General features: G+C 36.3%; 1 protein-coding gene across 1 annotated transcript; it reads left to right on the forward strand.

The window, feature by feature from the left end:
- The first annotated feature begins 4694 nt into the window (after positions 1-4694).
- Positions 4695-5588, forward strand: LOC147487917 (uncharacterized). Its single transcript, XM_086574197.1, has 2 exons — positions 4695-5264; positions 5355-5588. Exons 1-2 carry the CDS (start codon positions 4695-4697, stop codon positions 5586-5588), a joined length of 804 nt encoding a protein of 267 aa, XP_086430323.1.
- Positions 5589-22629: the final 17041 nt, after the last annotated feature.

The raw sequence follows: 22629 nt of genomic DNA on the forward strand, positions 1-22629 counted from the left end.
ATATTATACCTAGTTCATTTGCAGAGGATGTAAGGGAAATTGCATATGAAAATGCAATGAAAAAAAGATCTATGATAGATCTATGAATGTAATGACAAATTTATTTTTTATTAATGAAAAAGGGTAGGGGACCTCTCTAAAAACATCGCTTTACAACAAAAAAACAAGTTTTCTTTGACCATTGACTATGACTTTGACCATTGACTTTGCCTTTGACTTTGACCGTTGATATTGTGGCATTTTTTTCTCAGTTGTCCCATAAGGTCCCATTTAGGTTCCTTTTGGCTCTAGATCATATCATTTGAGGTATTTGGTCCAGAATAGACTTGTATCCAGAAAAAGTAATAAGAACATGAGTTTTGTACATTATTGATTATATAATTTGACATAATTAAAATATTATAAGAGGATAAAAATGCATATTTGGTAACTTATCAATTAGAATGAATGCAAAATACTTAATTGATTCAATGAATGCAAAACACTTGAGTGATTAAATGAATGCAGAACACTTGATTGAATGCATCTACTTGTGAGCTTGTATTAGAATGAATGCAAAACACTTGATTGATTGAATTAACGCATCTATAAGCGAGCTTACATTAGAATTAATGCAAAACACTTGATTGAATATATCTACATGTGAGCTTGCATTAGTATGAATGCAAAACATGGAGTCCTTGTCTTGCAAAGAGTTGAATTGAGTCCTTAGTCTTTGAAGCATTGATGTGTTTCCTGAGCTTTTGAGTTTTTGGACCCCCTGAGTTGAGTTTGACTTTTACTGTTGACATTAACCGTTAACTTTTTGTCACTTTTTCTCAATTGTCCCATAAGGTCCTTTTTAGGCTCTAGATCACATAATTTGAGATATTTGGTCCAGAATAGGCTTATATCCTAAAAAAGCGATAAGAACATGAGTTTTATACATTATTGATTACAAGAGGATAAAAATGCATATTTGAAAACTGATCAATTAGAATGAATGCAAAACACTTGATTGATTGAATGAATGTAACACACTTGATTGAATATATGTACTTGTAAGCTTGCATTAGAATGAATGCAAAACACATGATTGATTGAATTAACGTGTCTACAAGCAAGCTTATATTAGAATAAATGCAAAACACTTGATAGAATGCATTGATGTGTGAGCTTGTATTAGAATGAATGCAAAACGTGGAGTCGTTATCGTGTAAAAGTTTGAGTCTTTGGTCCTTAAAGCCTTGGAGTGTTTCCTGAACTTTTGAGTTTTTGGACCTTTGAGTTGTCTTAGACTTCTAACCGTTGAATTTTCAACACTTTTTCTCAGTTGTCGCATAAGGTCCATTTTAGGCTCATTTTGTCTCTAGATCACGTCATTTGAGGTATTTGGTCCAAAATAGGCTTGTATCCTGAAATGGCGATAAGAACATGAGTTTTGTATATTATTGATTATATAATTTGACAATTGTGGAGTATAAATGTCGAAATAAACTCGAAGATTCTGAAGCATTACAAATGGGAGCGAGCTTAAGATGGAGTTCAGAACTTAAGCACAGACAGAACACTTCAAGGTACTGAAGGGGGATGGGTAGCTGTAGTACAAGATGGAAGTGGAACTGTACTAGCAACAGCACACGGGAAGATGAAGTATAAGACAATAGATCTGATAGAGCTACTTGGGCTTGAAAATGGGCTAAGACTAGTGGTGAGACTTGGGCACAAAAAAATTAGAGCTCAAACGGATTCAACTACAGTAGTCAGTTTCTTCAAGGAACCGAGGCAGCACCCATGGAGAGCAAACCACATGATGGAAGAAATACAAGCACTTATTAGCGAGCTAGAAGGTTTTAATTTAGTGCATGTATATAGGGAGTCAAATAAATTAGCAGATATCTTTGCATCAAATATTCCAAATGTTAGTTTTATAGAGTTGATTCCAAGCTCTTTTTCAGAAGATGTAAAGAAGATCATATATGATGATGCCATGGGTAAAGATCATATAAGAATGTAACTAAGCCAGTATTATTTTTATTTATATAATAGGGGTAAAGGACCTCTCAAAAACCCTGCTTGTCTTCCATTTTTTTTTTTTTTTTTTTAACTGAAACATTACAGAAGGATAAAACCACATATTTAGGAACTGATCAATTAGAATGAATGCAAAACACTTGAGTGATTCAATTAATGCATCTACAAGCGAGCTTGCATTAGAATGAATGCAAAACACCTGATTGAATACATCGATGTGTGAGCTTGTATTAGAATGAATGCAAAACGTGGAGTCGTTGCCGTGCAAAGGGTTGAGTCTTTGGTCCTTGAAGCCTTGGAGTGTTTCCTGAACTTTTGAGTTTTTGGACCCTTGAGTTGTCTTAGACTTCTGACCGTTGACTTATTAACACTTTTTCTCAGTTGTCCCATAAGGTCTGTTTTAGGCTCCTTTTGTCTCTGGATCACGTAATTTGAGATATTTGGTCCAAAATAGGCTTGTATCCTAAAAAAGCGATAAGAACATGAGTTTTGTACATTATTGATTATATAATTTGACAACTGTGGAGTATAAATGTCGAAATAAACTAGAAGATTCTGAAGCATTACAAATAGGAGCGAGCTGAAGAGGGAGTTCAGAACTTAAGCATAGACGGAACGCTTTTAAGGTACTGAAGGGGGATGGGCAGCTGTAATACAAGATGGAAGTGGAACTGTACTAGCAGCAGCACACGGGAAGAAGAAGTATAAGACAATAGATCTGATAGAGCTACATGGGCTTGAAAATGGGCTAAGACTAGAGGTGAGACATGGGCACAAAACAATTAGAGCCCAAACGGATTCAACTACAGTAGTCAGTTTCTTCAAGGAACCGAGGCAGCACCCATGGAGAGGAAACCACATGATGGAAGAAATACAAGCACTTATTAGCGAGTTAGAAGGTTTTAATTTAGTGCATGTTTATAGGGAGTCAAATAAATTAGCATATATCAAATATTCCAAATGTTAATTTTATAGAGTTGATTCCAAGCTCTTTTTCAGAAGATGTAAAGAAGATCGTATATGATGATGCCATAGGTAAAGATCATATAAGAATGTAACCAAGCCAGTATTATTTTTATTTATACAATAGGGGTAAAGGACCTCTCAAAAACCCTGCTTGTCTTCCAATTTTTTTTTTGACATAACTGAAACATTACAAGAGGATAAAACCACATATTTGGGAACTAATCAATTAGAATGAATGCAAAACACTTGAGCGATTTAATGAATGCAAAACACTTGATTGATTGAATTAACGCATCTAAAAGCGAGCTTGCATTAGAATGAATGCAAAACACCTGATTGAATACATCTACATGTGAGTTTATATTAGTATGAATGCAAATCATGGAGTCCTTGTCTTGCAAAGGGTTGAGTTGAGTCCTTGGTCTTTGAAGCCTTGGAGTGTTTCCTGAGGTTCTGAGTTTTTGGGCCCCTGAGTTGAATTTGGCCAATGACTTTGACTTTGACTGTTGACTTTAACCGTTGGCTTTTTGACACTTTTTCTCAGTTGTCCCATAAGGTCCATTTTAGGCTCCTTTTGGCTCTAGATCACATCATTTGAAATATTTGGTCCAGAATTGGCTTGTATCCTGAAAATGCGATAAGAACATGAGTTTTGTACATTATTGATTATATAATTTGACTAAATTGAAACATTACAAGAGGATCAAAATGCATATTTGGATACTGATCAATTAGAATGAATACAAAATACTTGATTGATTGAATAAATGCAAAACACTTGATTGGATATATCTACTTGTGAGCTTGCATTAGAATGAATGCAAAACACTTGATTGATTGAATTAACGCATCTACAAGCGAGCTTACATTAGAATGAATGCAAAACACTTGATTGAATGCATCTACGTATGAGCTTGTGATGGATTATAGAAGAAAAGGTAGAAAAGAATAAAGAAGTCCAGCAAGAGAGTAGTACTCATGAAGGGAAGATTGTCTAAGAGGACAAAGAACAAAAGGATCATGATAAGGCACTAGAAGAGAAGAGTACAGAACAAATGGAGGAATGGGAATGGCAAGTACCGAAGAAGAAACACACTTGTAGATCACCAAAGGCAGCACAAGAAGATTCATCACAATGTGTTGTGGTGGAACAAGTTTATGATGATAAGGAAGAGGGTAAAGATATACAAGTACATATCCCAGTAGAACAAATGGGGGAAGGACAAGCAAATGAAAAGGAAACAACATGAGACACAAGCCCAAGGAAACTAGAAGTGATAAGGAGAGAGGTAAGTACTAAGTGTAATGTATTTACTAAGATACCTACTACTATAACATGTAATAGAGTGGTGCCAAGTACGGCCACTATAATCCCCAATCAAGTTCTAAATGATGATAAACCTAGGATGTTGGAATATGAGGGGAGTGAATCAAGGGTTTAAGCATACGAAAGTTAAGAAGTTGATTAGAAAATATCAGCTTGGGATTGTGGGATTGGTAGAAAAAAAGGTTAAGCAAGTAAATCAGAGTAAAGTTGTGAACAAAATATGCATGCAATGGACGGAACTATGAACATAATTATTTGTATAGTGATCTTGGTAGAATATGGCTTTTGTGGGATGGCAGTGCATGTAGCGTAAGAGTAATTGATTGTGAATCACAGGGTTACAGCTGAAGTGGTGCTTATAAGTGGTAAGAAGTTCTTTATTACCATTATGTATGCAAGTAATGATAGGAATCTGAGAAGGAATTTGTGGGCTAAGTTAGTTACTCATTCAAGGGCATTCCAAGATGCATGGATTGTTCTTGGGGACTTTAATTCTGTTCTAAGTCCTAATGAAAGAGTTGGAGGGAGGGAAACTAGAAGTCATCATTTTGAAGACTTCTTGAACTGTACTAACATTTCTGGCTTAGTTGATTTGAGATATACAGGATGTTTCTTGACTTGGAATGACAAGCAAGTTCAAAGGAAATGGAGGAAATTAGATAGAGTTATGGTGAACTCAGAATGGGTAGATGAGTATTCATATTATGAAGCAGAGTTTTTAAATCTGGGAGCAATTTCATATCACTCTTCTATGGTTGTTTATTCCTTGGCACAAAAGGATAGACAAAAGAAAGCCTTTATATTTATTAACTTATGGGTTCAAGTAAAAAGGTTTATGGATGTTGTACATCAAGCATGGAATACAAAAGTTGAAGGTAATCCAATGTTTGTTTTTATGAAGAGACTGAGGCAGGTCAAGTATGCATTGATTGAATGGAACAAAAGCAAGGTGGGGAATGTAATAACAAGAGTAATAGAGACAAAACAATATCTTGATGGAGTTCAATCAAGATTACAAGAAATCCCTTTTAGCAATGAACTGATATAGAAAGAGAAAGAGATCATTGGGAAGTATGTAAGAAAAGCAAGAGTAGAAGAAGGGTTTTACAAGCAAAAATCTAGAGACAAGGCTATTGTTCTGGGTGACAGTAACTCCAAGTATTTCTTTGAATTAGTTAAGATGAGAAGAGTGAATAATAGAATTACTTGTTTGAGGGATGAGAATGGGAACATTATAGATGACATGAGTGCCATTGGGGAGGAATGTGTTAAGTTCTATTAGAATTTGTACAAGCCAGATGGGTTATAAGAGGTTGATTTCTCTATATTTAATGATATACAATCTGCTCATGTGATTAGTGAAGATTTTAAGAATATGTTGGAGATGGATGTTACTAGAGATGAGATTATAGAGGAACTATCTTGCATTGATAGTGAGAAGGAACCTGGAGGAGATGGCTTCTCTTCCTACTTCTTCAAAGCTACTTGGAGAATAATTGGCAATGATTTTGTCAAAGCTATTCATAACTTCTTTAGTTCAAGTCATATGTTGAAGGAGGTAAACTCTACATGCATATCTTTGATCCTAAAGGTACCAACACTAGAGAATTTGGAAGATTACAGGCCAATCTCTTGTTGTAGTGTGGTCTATAAGTATATAACAAAGATCCTTACAATGAGAATGAAGGGCATAATGCATTCTATTGTGTTTAAGAACCAATCTGCATTCATTTCAGGGAGGAGTATGCAAGACAATATATTGTTGTGCCATGAGTTGCTCCATAATTATCATAGAGATTATGGGGTTCCAAGATGTGCAGTAAAGATTGATCTTAAGAAAGCTTATGATTCAGTGAGGTGGGAAACTATTTTTTATGCATTGCAAAGAATTGGTATGTCAAAGAAGTTCATTGCTTGGGTCAGAGTGTGCATAGATGATAAAAGATAAAAATGATAGTTTACCTACGAAATGAACGATGAATCTCAAAACGTAAGTAAACTAAAACTTTAACGTGTCTATATTTATCAAGTTTTCTACTCTCAATTCTATCGAAATAGAGTGGAGTAACAAATTCGTTCCACTCTGATAAGAGCCCAAAACTGTAGTTTTAACCCCTTAATAATCATATTTTTAGACCAATTATGTGAGTAATAATTAAGAGTTAACACTGACTACGTGTTTTTATGCATTTCAGGCTTCAAAGTCCATTATGTGCAGAAATGTGCCACTTTAGCGAGATATAGGAGCAAAGGTCGGTTACTAAGGAGTTCCATGATTAAAGGCCAATATTCAAGAAGATAAAGCCTTTCTAAAGCCCGGGTCAAAAGCTGAAAAGTCGACGCGGGCGTAAAATAAAAAGACACAAGTCGCCAGAACTTCCGAAGGCCAGATCTTTAGACTCGCACCTTAATAGGGCCTACCTTATGTCAAAACGACCGGCTCGGAAAGAGCTTTCCAATTGGTCCAAGCCTTGACCCAATCAGAGGAGCAGAAGTAGACGAAAAGTTTGTTGAAGCCAACTGCAGCTAAAGAGGCCTTTTTGGACTGAAAGAATTGGGTTTTGGGCCTGATTCTCTGGCCCAAAACATGGCTCCAAGCCCATGCACGATTTTTGGATCTGAATGTATAAAAACCAAAGCTTCACTCTTTGTTAATGGTAGATAGTTAGACCTAGATTAGTTAGCCTCCATTAATTAGTTTTAGAACTTAGTTTAATTAGTTTCAATTCATTGTATTAGATTAAACCTTTGAATCTTGTTCTTCATTTGATTAGATCAATAAAGTAGTATTTTTATCAATTTCGATTTTTGTCATTTCCATTTCTTGATCTAATTTCAATTCTTGTTCTTATTTCATTTTAGTCATTAAATTAGATGTCATTATTGTTTGATTAAGTAAATTTCAATTCTTTACATTATGTTTAGTTTAGATTCAATGGGAAATATTAGTTTGATGAATCAAGGCTAAAACCTCCATTAGAGGGGTTGATGAAGCCTTGATGAAAACTTAGTTGTTAGTGTAGAATTGTTTGTAGATTCTATTCCACTCTAGAAGGTCGTGTTTCGCCATGAGAATGGGTGGACGACCTCACATGCTAGTTAGTATTTGGTAGAAATGCCACGAACACTAGGGATTATAACTCGAAATTCTTGCCGTAAGAACGTAAGAATCGAGATACAACAATCTATGCTAGGTTATTAAGTTGGATTCGAGGTGGATTCAATTACCCTATAATCCTTTATCTAGATTAAAAAACAATCATATTTCCATAGCATTCGTAGTTTAAATTAAAATAATCAATTTCATATTGCATCGTAGTATAATTCCCCCTCGTAAAACTCTCATTAGACTTAAGACCGACTAATTAGATTAGAAAACATTCCATGCTAGAGCACTAGGAGTGGAACGAATTTGTTACTCCACTCTATTTCGATAGAATTGAGAGTAGAAACTTTGATAAATATAGACACATAATTTAGTTTTAGTTTACTTACGTTTTGAGCTCATCGTTCATTTCGTAGGTAGACTAATCAATTTTATGTTTTATCAAATGGCGCCGCTGACTATCTTAGTTGCACTTTAGCATTGTTTTCATAGTAGAATTAGTCATTTTTAAGTCCCATTAAACCCACCCACCCTTGTTTGATTCATACTGTGGTTGTCCATTTCAGCGTTGAAAAAGTTCCGCAAAAATATACACTGAGCGCGACCGCGCCTATAAGGAGCTCCTCGCCTATAGCTGGAACACGAAGCGCCAAGCTTTCATTGAGCCGACCTATATAGTTACTGGACCACGAGCGCGACCCGCCCTCAGACCGAGCGCGACCCGCGCTAAGTCACTGGAATAAGGAGCGCTGACCTTGGCGCGACCATCTTGCCGCTAAAGCAAAATTTTCCGGATTTCTGCAGGTTTGTTTCGAATTTCGATTTTTCAAGTTTTTCAGTGTTTTAACTTGTTATTTACACTGAACACGCCAGAAACAAGACGCTATTCATAAAGCGAAGCAAGGACGCTAATCAGGTATTCCTTTCTTCCACACCTCGCGATCTCCGGTTAGAGGTTTCTACTTGTATATCGTAATTGTTTGGAGTGTTGCATGTTTAGTTAAGTTCGACTTAGTCTTGCATGAGATTAAGGTCCGGTCAAGAAAAACAACTAACGTAATTACACGACAACGCCAACAAACAAGTCTATCTAGTTTCCCACCCACTACACCTCTAGCTACTATTTCACACACACCACCGATATTATGGTGAAGAAAGAGAGACTCCTCTCTCGACTTTTATAGAGCCTTGAGCGATAGCCCTAAATCTTGCATCGTTCTAGCGTAACCGATTGGGGGTTTCAGATCCCCAAATATATTTAATTTGTTACCTGTTTTTCATGGTATTATACCATGAAAAACAGGTAACAAATTAAATATATTTGGGACCATGAAAAACCTTATCAGCACATGCGTAGGATTGAACAAGTCCTTACAACATTCCACCATCCTACGGTTGGTGCGGAACAAATTAAATTGAGGGTATTCCCTTTCACCTTACGATAAAGCGGCGCCTTGGTTAACTCGCCAAAGCCTAATTCTCGTGGACTCATGGGCCAAACTTGTTCAAATTGTTTATGGAACATTTTTACCCACCCCTAAAGACGGATGAAATGCTTTCCAAGATTCACTTCTTTCGGGCTGTAATCCTCATGAATCATTTTCGTGAGGCTTGGAATCGCTTCACCGATCTGCTTATAGAGTGTCCACACCATAATCTAGCAAAAGACACGCTTAGTGCGTGCCTTTTCAAAGGACTTCAACATCACCATAAAGAAGTCCTTGACATAATGAATGGGGTAGTTTCCTAAGTAAAGGAGCCTCGAGGCTTACAAATTTTAGAAGAACAAACTAAACGCCAATAACAATTGGGGAGTGATGATATCCCCCGCCTCGCTAGTTCTTCTTCAACAACTTAAGGCCGCCCGGTATGTTTGAGATGAAACCCGATCCGAACTTAAAAATTTAATCGAATCTCTAACTAAAAAAGTAGAGGCTATTTCTATTCAACAAAAGCCTATCCCCGTCATGAATGTAAATTCAAATCCATGTAGTTTCTGTTGGAGTCCTGAGCATCCCGACTCCCACTGTCCTATAGCCTGTGAACATTCTTGTTCCATTAATAGTGAACCTAACGCCCCTTGGAGACAAAATCCCAACTTCGGTTGGAGAAATAACCAACAAGTCACACCTACAAGGTACAATAATCAATATGTTAGGCCAATGCACAGTTATAACCAAGCTCCACCACAACAAGGACAGGGTCGGGGTAATTATAATAATTATAACAACCAAAGCGCCAACCTCGACAAGGTCAAGCACAAGGTCAATGTAGTTATAATAATTATAATGCTAATAGAGGTATCGTTCCGTAAATAATAACTATCACAATCCGCCCCAAAATAATCAACGAGATAGTTCCAGTCCACACCACCCGTGACTACTACACCCACACAACCGGATCGTCTTGACACCTTCATACAAGTGAGCCAACAACTTTTCCAAACCATGGCTCAATCTAACCAACACATTCTACAATCCGTTAATAATTTAAACCAACAGTTAGCCCAAGAGAAAGCCCAACCAAAAGGCGTGTTTCCAGGCCAAGCGATACCCAACCCTAGAACATCAAACACAGCCTTTGAAGTAAACGGTAATACTAGTACGGAAACTACAACCGTAGGTGAGCTAAATGCCATCACCACTCTCCGTTCTGGAAGAGTGATTGATATCAAAGTAACTATGCCTATAGTTACCCCATCAAGATACTCTACACCGGATATCGAATCGATACCCAAATAGAAACCAAAGAACCTACCACCGTAGAGGTACCCGGTTAAACCACAACCTAAGAAACAGAAAGCCAAGGTTACACATCAAGTCGAGCCATACGCTAAATATAGAGCGAAACCACCATTCCCTCAGAAGTTAGCCATGCTAACCAGGGAGACAAACTTTGAGGAGATTAGGAACGTTTTCAAGAATCTAACGATAAACCTTCCTTTTCTCGAAGCTATAAAAAAGCTACCTAACCACGCTAAGTTTCTTAAAGAGTTGTGCACTACTAGGCGTAAGACCAACATACCTAAAGACGCCTTTCTAACTGAACAGTTCCCAACTTTATCTGAAAATAATGGAATTGTTAAGTACAAGGACCCTGGTCGCCCCATCAGATAATGCACCTTAGGAGATTCTCACACGACGACCAAGCCACTACTAGACACGGGGCTAGTGTTAACTTACTCCCGCTTTTATTTGTATAAACAAATAGGTCTAGAGGAGATGCAACCTACTAAAATGACATTGCAATTAGGCGATCGGTCTATTAAGTATCCTAAGGGTGTGGTTGAAAACGCGTCTTTGGTTAAAGTCCAAAATTTTATTACCCGGCCCGACTTAATTTCGTTATCCTCGACCACGTAAGTCACTAACGACTCTGTACCTATCATTTTAGGGCCCCTTCTTGGTTACTGCCAACGTGCTCATAAACTGCCGCGATGGTTCGATGTCCTTGTCCTTTGGCCATCTTTCTGTTGAGGTAAATGTTTTCAAAACGAGGACACAGTATCCCGATTCTTCTACAAATGGCGAGGTTAGCATGATTGAGAGCTTAGCTCAAGATTACTTCAAAAACATGTTTCCGGAGAAACAGATTAACAAATTCCTTTCCTTCGGAAATTCCGACTTTAACAATGACTCCCTGGTAGTAGACGAAATCGAAGAAGAATTCCTGCAACTCTTTTGCACCGCTTCTTTACCACTTCGCGAGTCCCCCCTTGCCAACAACCATTCATCCATTGATGCTATGACGGAAGATGAATTTTTCAATCTCTATCCCAGTGATCCTTTTGACCCACCTATTGAGGAATGTCTTACATATATCAAGATTTCTGATGATATGGACTTGAGAGCTCTAGCTGAGAATCATTCACCTTCCATCACTAATATTCCCCACCCTCCACCTTTTCAAAGGAACCTCGAGTTTGCACTCGATCCTTTAGTTTCTCCCAGTGCTTCATGATTTTTAAATCCACCTAGTAAACAAATACTTCCCAAGGATAAACCACTTGACACCTTCATTTTCAGACTTGAGACAGCCCCCTAACTACACCATGAATGAGTTTTGTGCTAAACCCACATCCTCATTTTTTCCATGCTTTCCCTCTAAAACTTATCCCAACCCACCATATCTTCCACAACCATTCACTTTTCCATACTTATTCACTAGGACACCCTCTCGTTCAAAGATGAAACATAAGGTGCATGCTCGGTTATGTTATAGGTCGATCCTACTTCGCTTTCATTCCACTAGGCTGCGTCGTAGGAAATCTTGGTGCTTGATTGTGTTTGGATATGTTTTCTGTGATATTTATTTATGGAGTGATCCACAACTATTTCGGTTATTGATATATGATAAACCTGCATATTCATACATATATTTAGATAAAGTCTCGAAAGTATCGACTATAAACGACTCAAATTTTGTGTTTGGTGCATTTCCTTTCATTTCCATATATTGGTGAATGCACCATTCAGGTAACCGGCCCTCCCTATGGAGTGTGTGGTACATAAGTACCGGATCCTAAGTCTACGCTTCACATAATTCACGCTTTCCACTCTTGCATGTTTTCTTGGTTTTGAGTCATGTTTCTCTATGGTATGAATTATGTCTTTACTGCTTATTGTTTTCCTTTATATTAAACCTAATTCATAAAAAAAAAAAAAAAAAAAAAAAAAAAAAAAAAAATTTAAAGCTATAAAAATAGTAATCTAGCAAGTCTCGGGAATCTGACTTTAAAAGACCCACGTTTTAAAACAAATTTTTACAAACCTGTTTTCAAAAATTTGTTTGGGGGTGGGGTGTTGGTTTTTCCATTCTTGATCACTCAAATTCCTATTCTTACCCCTACCTCGCTCCCTTGAAGAGCAGCTAGATTTCTTCTTGTTTGTTGTTTTGATGTAGTTTTTTTTATTATATTTAGTAGATAGGATGTTACGTTGTTAAATTCCGTAGTTAATTTTGACTTTTGTAGTGAAATGTTGTTTGAATGACAATATTAATATAATGTCGTTATTTTCATTGTGCGTGATTGTTTAATGTTGATCCCACCTTCCCAAATTGTTTGGGGGTGGTGTTATCTATTCCAAAGATGATTTTATATAAACTTCATTCATTCTACACTCACAACCCACACTACACCTAACTTCCATCACTCACCTTTCACTCCCACGTTTCCCACATTTCGTCTCATTTATCAATCTTCAAGACTGGGCGCACTCTGCTTTCTGCAGGAGCGCACTCTCTCTACACAATTGTCGAGAATTTTACAGAGCGACTTCAGCGCTTCAATTTGAGCGACTTCGGCTCAAACACTGGAATTCAAAAATCATCGAGCGCTTTCGCTCCTGTCTTCCGTGGACCCGAAAAATTCCAGTTTTCTCATGGGTTGTTCCCGGGTCATTTGGTAGTTGTTCCAGGCGTAGTTTTGTGATGACATCTCCTACAATAATACCGAACAGTCTTTCAAGATTTGTTCCAAAGCACTACTTATGGTGTTTGGTCTTGTGAGGCGATCAAACCGTGGACTGAACCGCTTATGGTTCTTGCTAGCATTTGTTCTAGGACTTGCCATGCCCAACAAATACAAACCCCATGGTGCTATTGGGTAGATAATATGCATGTCCGGGAGATAAGGTAAATTTTAATTCCATTTAGTGTCCGCTTATGTCCCAAGCAATTTAATTCTGTTAACCCCATAATGGGTGGAACTCTTATAGAGTTCGTCGCCGAGTTTTATTTCCTATATTAGTATGTTCTAACCTTGTTTTGCAGATGTTCCAGAATTTCACACGTTTCCATGGTATTTTTCTACCCTCTTTATTTAAATGCTTTGAGGACAAAGCATGTTTCTTGTTTGGGGGTGGGCATAGAAACACGTGTAATTAAAGCATCTATTAGGATATAAATATGTATAATATGCACTTGTTTTCTAGTTAAAATTTCAAAAATTCAAAAATTCAAAAAAAAAAAAAAAAGTTTACGCTATACACTTAGGAATATTGGTATTGTTTCTTTTTCTATGCTCTTAATAATCTAGAAGTCTCACGTAGCTTTTGCATTAGAATAGTTTTTAGAAACTTAGTTTAATATGTAGGTAATAATCTTTGCATCTATCTATAAATATATTACATGAGTATCTACGATTGTTAGCAGTAAGTTTCTGAAATCTAGGCTAGAGTACTTATTCTACAAATCCCGTGAGAATATAGCCTAAAGCCTTATAAGAGTGAAACATTTAAGAAATGACACAAAGGAGAAGTAAATTCCGGATAGAGAAATCACACGTCCACTTGCTTGATCACTAAACCATATCCTAAGCGAGAATTTAGGCCCTCTTTGGATCGATATAGCCAGAAATTCAAACCTATGAATTATTTTCCGCTAGTCGCCCCTTTGAGCCTTTCTTTAGCCTTTTATAAACCACAAATCCTTTACCCTGTTACAAAAACAAAAAAAAAAAAAAAAAAAAAAAAAAAAAAAAAATCAACCTACCCAATTTAGAATAAGTCTGAGAATAGAATGAGGAAGAAAGAAGAAGAGAAAACCTGTGTAAACAAAAATTAGTTAGTTGCTTCAGAAAATAAAGAAAAGAAGTTTCCATCCAAAGAAAAGAAAAATAGAAATAGAAATAAAATAAAAACTCCAAAAAATAGAATAAAAGGAGTCAAAAGCCAAAAAAATATATATATATATGGCTAAGGATGGAAACAAAGTGTAGAAGCAAAAGTAAATAACAAGGTTTTCTCTAGTTACATAATATGAAGACTCTATTATCTCAGACTTGTCCTTTTTGAATATCTATTTCCTTCCTTCTTAAACCATCTCCTAATCCCCGAAACACCTAATAAAGACCTCTAGCTCAATTAGGAATAGGTTATTGTGATAGTAAGTGACAGATGTGTTTGATCGATTCCGGCTTCCTTGTGTGTCATTGAGATTGTAAGGTAAAGTGTGCCCACTGCGCACTAGAGTAACGAAACTTGAGTGGAAAAATCAGAGTGTTGTATCTTGACTATTATTGTGAGAACCTACTTAAGGACGCTATTCCGAGTTTCAGAAATGGACCTGCTATTGCATTTCATAGTATTACTAATTGTATATATGTTTATTGTAGATGATTGATTATTATGCATATATTAGCTTAGGTTTTTTACTTGGTTATTCTTGTTCATAGCTAGTGAGATGTATAGATAATTTGGAGCATGAATAAGGAAACAATAGTTTTATTTCTTAGTCGTTGTAGTATAGATGAAGTTTGTAAGTACCTTCACTGGAAAACTCTCACAAGACTATAACTCTTCCACTAGGGAATTCCTAGTGGTTTAAGGCCTTGTTGCATATGGTCAATGCAATCGCGACTCAAATAAACGAGTAGATAGAACTCCATTTTTGGTCACTTATTCTAATTTCTCATCTTTGCTTGAGGACAAGCAAAATGCTGTTTGGGGGTGTTTGATAAGAGCCCAAAACTGTAGTTTTAACCCCTTAATAATCATATTTTTTAGACCAATTATGTGAGTAATAATTAAAAGTTAACACTGATTACGTGTTTTTATGCATTTCAGGCTTCAAAGTCCATTATGTGTAGAAATGTGTCACTTTAGCGAGATAAACGAGCAAAGGTCGGTTACTAAGGAGTTCCGTGATTAAAGGCAAAGATTCAAGAAGATAAAGCCTTTCTAAAGCCCGGTCAAAAGCTGAAAAGTCGACGCTGGCGTAAACAAAGACACAAAGTCGCCAGAACTTCCGGCGCCGTATCTTTGGACTCAGACCTCGGAATAGGGCCTACCTTATGTCAAAACGACCGGCTCGGAAAGAGCTTTCCAATGGTCCAAGCCTTGGCACAATCAGAGGAGCAGAACTGGATGAAAAGTCTGTTGAAGCCAACTGCAGCTGAAGAGGCCTTTTTTATCTGAAAGAATTGGGTTTTGGGCCTGTTTCTCTGGCCCAAAACATGGCTCCAAGCCCATGCACGATTTTTGGATCTGAATGTATAAAAACCAAAGCTTCACTCTTTGTTAATGGTAGATAGTTAGACCTAGATTAGTTAGCCTCCATTAATTAGTTTTAGAACTTAGTTTAATTAGTTTCAATTCATTGTATTAGATTAAACCTTTGAATCTTGTTCTTCATTTGATTAGATCAATAAAGTAGTATTTTTATCAATTTCGATTTTTGTCATTTCCATTTCTAGATCTAATTTCAATTCTTGTTCTTATTTCATTTTAGTCATTAAATTAGATGTCATTATTGTTTGATTAAGTAAATTTCAATTCTTTACATTATGTTTAGTTTAGATTCAATGGGAAATGTTAGTTTGATGAATCAAGGCTAAAACCTCCATTAGAGGGGTTGATGAAGCCTTGATGAAAACTTAGTTGTTAGTGTAGAATTGTTTGTAGATTCTATTCCACTCTAGAAGGTCGTGTTTCGCCATGAGAATGGGTGGACAACCTCACATGCTAGTTAGTATTTGGTAGAAATGCCACGAACACTAGGGATTAGAACTCGAAATTCTTGCCGTAAGAACGTAAGAATCGAGATACAACAATCTATGCTAGGTTATTAAGTTGGATTCGAGGTGGATTCAATTCCCCTCTAATCCTTTATCTAGATTCAAAAACAATCATATTTCCATAGCATTCGTAGTTTAAATTAAAATAATCAATTTCATATTGCATCGTAGTATAATTTCCCCTCGAAAACTCTCATTAGACTTAAGACCGACTAATTAGATTAGAAAACATTCCATGCTAGAGCACTAGGAGTGGAACGAATTTGTTACTCCACTCTATTTCGATAGAATTGAGAGTAGAAACTTTGATAAATATAGACACATAATTTAGTTTTAGTTTACTTACGTATTGAGCTCATCGTTCATTTCGTAGGTAGACTAATCAATTTTATGTTTTATCAAATGATCCCCAAACAATTTCGAAAGTTTTATCAACTACGAAATGAACGTTGATCTTAGTTTTATCAATTTTATGTTTCATTTGATAATTTTATGTAGTTGAAAAATCGAAATTCGAAACAAACCTGCAGAAATCCGGAAAATTTTGCTTAGGGCGCGGTCGCGCTCCTTGTTCCAGTGACTTAGCTCGATTCAAGGCCGGTCCGAGAGGGCTGGTCGTGCTCAAGGAAGAAATCTTGAAGCGCGCTTCGTGTTCCAGTATAGAGCGCGCTGGCGCTCCTTATAAGCTGGGTCGCTTCAGTATATTTTTTATGAACTTTTTCAACGCTGAAATGGACAACCACAGTATGAATCAAACAAGGGTGGGTGGGTTTAATGGGACTTTAAAATGACTAATTCTACTATGAAAACAATGCTAAAGTGCAACTAAGATGGCAGCGGCGCCATTTGATAAAACATAAAATTGATTAGTCTACCTACGAAATGAACGATGAGCTCAAAACGTAAGTAAACTAAAACTAAATTATGTGTCTATATTTATCAAAGTTTCTACTCTCAATCCTATGAGATATAGTGGAGTAGAGTGATTCATTCCACTCCTAGTGCTCTAGCATGGAATTGTTTTCTAATCTAATTAGTCGGTCTTAAGTCTATGAGAGTTTTACGAGGGGGAATTATACTACGATGCAATATGAAATTGATTATTTTAATTTAAACTACGAATGCTATGGAAATATGATTGTTTTTAAATCTAGATAAAGGATTAGAGGGGAATTGAATCCACCTCGAATCCAACTTAATAACCTAGCATAGATTGTTGTATCTCGATTCTTACGTTCTTACGGCAAGAATTTCGAGTTCTAATCCCTAGTGTTCGTGGCATTTCTACCAAATACTAACTAGCATGTGAGGTCGTGTTATAGGTCTATCCGACTTCGCTTTCATTCCACTAGGCTGCGTCGTAGGAAATCTTGGTGCTTGATTGTGTTTGGATATGTTTTCTGTTATATTTATTTATGGAACGATCCACAACTATTTCGGTTGTTGATATATGATAAACTGCATATTCATTCATATATTTAGATAAAGTCTCGAGTATCTGACTATAAACGACTCAATTTGTGTTTGGTGCATTTCCTTTCATTTCCATATATTGGTGAATGCACCATTCAGGTAATCGGGCCCTCCCTATGGAGTGTGTGGCTGTAAGTACCGGATCCTAAGTCCACAGTTCACATAATTCACGTTTTCCACTCTTGCATGTTTTCTTGGTTTTTGAGTCATGTTTCTCTATGGTGTGAATTATGTCTTTACTGCTTATTCTTTTTCTTTATATTAAACCTAATTCATAAAAAGTAAAAAAGTTTAAAGCTATAAAAATAGTAATCTAGCAAGTCTCGAAATCAACCTTAAAAGACCCAAGTTTTCGTGACAATACCAACTTTCTCGGAGTATAGGCCAAACAAAAATTTCAAACTTAAAAAGAGTTTTCCAATTTTGTTTGGGGATGGCGTATTTTGGTATTCATTTCAAATCTTGTTGCCACCCTAAGCCTGTCATGTTTACTACAAGTAGAGTTTGTGTTAGTTAGTGCGTAACAATTTAATTGTGCTTCATATTATCATATCATCTTTACAATATTTACATCTCACATGTGTGCTTTGCCAATTTTGCCACGCTTCTATGGTAAATTCTTTCCTTATCTCTTTACACTTTGAGGACAAAGCGCTCGATTGTTTGGGGTGGCATAGAAACATTTGCAAAAATTAGACACTTTTAGGATGTAAATTATGCACTTTTATTTATAAAATGTTAAAAATTATAAAAATTAGTTAGTTACATAATTTAATTGTGCTATTGAATTGTTTCATGAACCCCTTTCTCCCAAATTGTTTGGGGGTGGTATAGAAATACGATGTAAATGTTAAGCACATATTAGGTTGTATATTACGATTATTTCTCTTAAAAAAAAAATAAAAATAAAAAGTTTATGCTATACACTTAGGAATATTGATATTGTTTCTTTCTCTATGCTCTTAATAATCTAGAAGTCTCAATGTAGCTTTTGCATTAGAATAGTTTTTTTTAAACTTAGGTTAATATGTAGGTAATAATCTTTGCATCTATCTATAAATATATTACATGAGTATCTATGATTGTTTGGCAAGAAGTTTCAAATCTAGGCTAGAGTACTTATTCTACAAATCCTGTGAGAATATAGCCTAAAACCTTATATGAGTGAAACATTTGAGAAATGACACAAGGGAGAAGTATATTCCGAATAGAGAAATCACACGCCCACTTGCTTGACCACTATACCAGGTCCTAAGAGAGAATTTAGGCCCTTTTTGGATCGATATAGCTAGAAATTCGACCTAAGTATATTTTCCGCTAGTAAGCCCCACTAAGCCTTTTATTAGCCCTTTCATAAACCACAAATCCTTTACCCTGTTACAAAATAAAACAAAATAAAAAAAATAAAAAAAATAAAAATCAAAAAAAAAATCAACCTACCCAATTTAGATAAGTCTGAGAATAGAATAAGGAAGAAAGAAGAAGAGAAAAACCTGTGTAAACAAAAAGTTAGTTAATTGCTTGAAAAATAAAGAAAAGAAGTTTCCATCCAAAGAAAAGAAAAATAAAAATAGAAATAAAATAAAAACTCTAAAAAAATAGAATAAAAGGAGTCAAAAGCCAAAGAAAAAGGAAAAAAAAAATATGGCTAAGGATAGAAACAAAGTGTAGAAGCAAAAGTAAATAACAAGGTTTTCTCTAGTTACATAATATGAAGACTCTATAATCTCAGACTTGTCCCTTTTGAATATCCATTTCCTTCCTTCTTAAACCATCTCCTAATCCCCGCAACACCTAATAAAGACTTCTAGCTCAATTAGGAATAGGTTAGTGGGATAGTAAGTGGCAGATGTGTTTGATCAACTTCGGCTTCCTTGTGTGTCATTGAGATTTTAAGGTAAAGTATACCCACCGCATTAATTTGGAGTAGCAAAACTTGAGTGGAAAAATTAGAGTGATTTTTGTCTTGACTTTTATGTGAGAACCTACTTAAGGACGCTATTCCAAAGTTTCAGAAACGGACCTGTTACTACATTTCATAGCATTACTCATTGTATATATGTTTATTCGTTAGATGATTGATTATTATGCATATATTATCTTAGGTTTCACTTGATTACTCTATATGCATTGCTAGTGAAAGGTATAGTTAATTTAGAGCATGAATAAGGAAACAATAGTTTTATTTCTTAGTCGTTGTAGTATAGATGAAGTTTGTGAGTACCTTCACTAGAAAACTCTCACGAGGCTATAACTCGTCCATTAGGGAATTCCTAGTGGTTTAAGGCCTTGTTGCATATGGTCAATGCAATCGCACTCAGCAAAACGAGAGTAGATAGAACTCCATTTTTGGTCACTTATTCTAATTTCTCATCTTTGCTTGAGGACAAGCAAAATGCTGTTTGGGGGTGGTTTGATAAGAGCCCAAAACTATAGTTTTAACCCCTTAACAATCATACTTTTAAACCAATTATGTGAATAATAAGTAAGAGTTAATACTGATTACGTGTTTTTATGCATTTCAGGCTTCAAAGTCCATTATGTGCAGAAATGTGCCACTTTAAGGAGATAAAGGAGCAAATGTTTGTTGCTAAGGAGTTATGTGATTAAAGGCCAATTTTCAAGAAGACAAAGCCTCTGTAAAGCCCAGTCAAAAGATGAAAAGTTAAAGTCCACGCGGGCAGAAACAACACACAAGTCAGCAGAACTTCCGAAGGCCGTATCTTTGGACTCAGACCTCGGAATGGGGCCTACCTTATGTCAAAACGACCGGCTCAGAAAGAGCTTTCCAATGGTCCAAGCCTTGACCCAATCAGAAGAGCAGAAGTAGACGAAAAGTCTATTAAAGCCAACTGTAGCTGAAGAGGCCCTTTTGGACTGAAAGAATTGGGTTTTGGGCCTGATTCTCTGGCCCAAAACATGGCTCCAAGCCCATGCACGATTTTTGGATCTGAATGTATAAAAACCAAAGCTTCACCCTTTGTTAATGGTAGATAGTTAGACCTAGATTAGTTAGCCTCCATTAATTAGTTTTAGAACTTAGTTTAATTAGTTTCAATTCATTGTATTAGATTAAACCTTTGAATCTTGTTCTTCATTTGATTAGATCAATAAAGTAGTATTTTTATCAATTTCGATTTTTGTCATTTCCATTTCTAGATCTAATTTCAATTCTTGTTCTTATTTCATTTTAGTCATTAAATTAGATGTCATTATGGTTTGATTAAGTAAATTTCAATTCTTTACATTATGTTTAGTTTAGATTCAATGGGAAATGTTAGTTTGATGAATCAAGGCTAAAACCTCCATTAGAGGGTTGATGAAGCCTTGATGAAAACTTAGTTGTTAGTGTAGAATTGTTTGTAGATTCTATTCCACTCTAGAAGGTCGTGTTTAAGCCATGAGAATGGGTGGGCGACCTCACATGCTAGTTAGTATTTGGTAGAAATGCCACGAACACTAGGGATTAGAACTCGAAATTCTTGCCGTAAGAACGTAAGAATCGAGATACAACAATCTATGCTAGGTTATTAAGTTGGATTCGAGGTGGATTCAATTCCCTTCTAATCCTTTATCTAGATTAAAAAACAATCATATTTCCATAGCATTCGTAGTTTAAATTAAAATAATCAATTTCATATTGCATCGTAGTATAATTCCCCCTCGTAAAACTCTCATAGACTTAAGACCGACTAATTAGATTAGAAAACAATTCCATGCTAGAGCACTAGGAGTGCAACGAATCACTCTACTCCACTATATCTCATAGGATTGAGAGTAGAAACTTTGATAAATATAGACACATAATTTAGTTTTAGTTTACTTACGTTTTGAGCTCATCGTTCATTTCGTAGGTAGACTAATCAATTTTATGTTTTATCAAATGGCGCCCGCTGCCGGTTTCGATTTTGACCCAGTCATGATATCTAGAACCTCCTTATGATAATGTGAAAGCCCCTTGAAGAAAGCACGAACAAGCGTGTCTTTCGCAAGATTATGATGCGGGCATTCAATGAGAAGATCAGTGAAACGATTCCGTGCCTCTCAAAAGGATTCATGAGGATTCTCGGGCTGAAGAAATGAATCTTGTGAAGCATTTCATCTGTCTTCTTCATGAGTGGGTAAAACTGTTCCATGAACAATTGAACAAGTTGAGCCCATGAGTCCACAGAGTTTGGCGTTTGGGTAGTTAACCAAGACGCCTTTGTCGGCTAGGGTGAAAGGAAACACCCTAAGTTTAACTTGATCCGGACTTACGCTTAGGATGATGGAATGTAGTGAGAACTTGGTCTATCCTACGCGTGTGTTGGTAAGGCTTCTCGTAGTCTAAACCATGAAAAACCAAGAACAAGTTAAATATATTAGGGGGATTCAAAATCCCCACTAGGTCTCCAAGAACGATGCACGACTTAGGGCCATCGTTTAGGGCTTTATAAAAATCAGAGAGAGGAGTCTCTTGTTCTTTAGCCATTGATGCAAGTGTAGTGTGTGAAATTCTAGATAGGCGTGTTGTATTTATTTCTACGAAAAACAAGCCTGATTATACTAGAATTAAAACTCCTCTAACAGAAGAGGCGAGGAGTGGAAGAAGGAGTACCTGAATGCCTCCTTGCTACGCGTTTCAATAGCGTCTTGTATACGCGATCTCAGTGTATTTAACAAGTTAGAAACACTGAGTAACTTGAAGACATAAAAATTTGCATTTACGTATGAAAATTGGGCTGTTCACGCTGAATTTTCCTTTGAAGGCGCGAGTTCTCTCCTATTGACATCCATTCATCTCTTGACGCCATGACAGAAGAAGAATTTTTTGCCCTCTATCCCAGTGAATCTTCTTACCCACCTATTGAGGAATGTCTTGCATATCTCAAGGCCTCTGATGATATAGACCTAAGAACACTAGTTGAACACCATTCACCCACCTCACATCCTCATGTCACTCATTAACCTTCCATCACGCATGTCCCTCGCCCTCTACCTTTTCAAAGAACCATTGAGTTTGTACTTGACCTTGGCGTTTCTCCTATGCTTCATAACTAACTAAAACCAACTGGTGAAGAAGTAACACCCAAGGACAAGCCACCTGACACTTTTTCATTTTTTCCATTTTTTCCATTTTTTCCTTCTCAAAATTATCCACATCCTACGTATCTTCCACAACCATCAATTTTCTCACGTTCATTTACTTGGCATCCCCTTCATAGGAGGACAAAGAAGAAACTGTATGCT

This window comes from Coptis chinensis, chromosome 7, assembly GCF_015680905.1.
Source record: "Coptis chinensis isolate HL-2020 chromosome 7, ASM1568090v1, whole genome shotgun sequence".
Lineage (NCBI taxonomy): Eukaryota > Viridiplantae > Streptophyta > Magnoliopsida > Ranunculales > Ranunculaceae > Coptis > Coptis chinensis.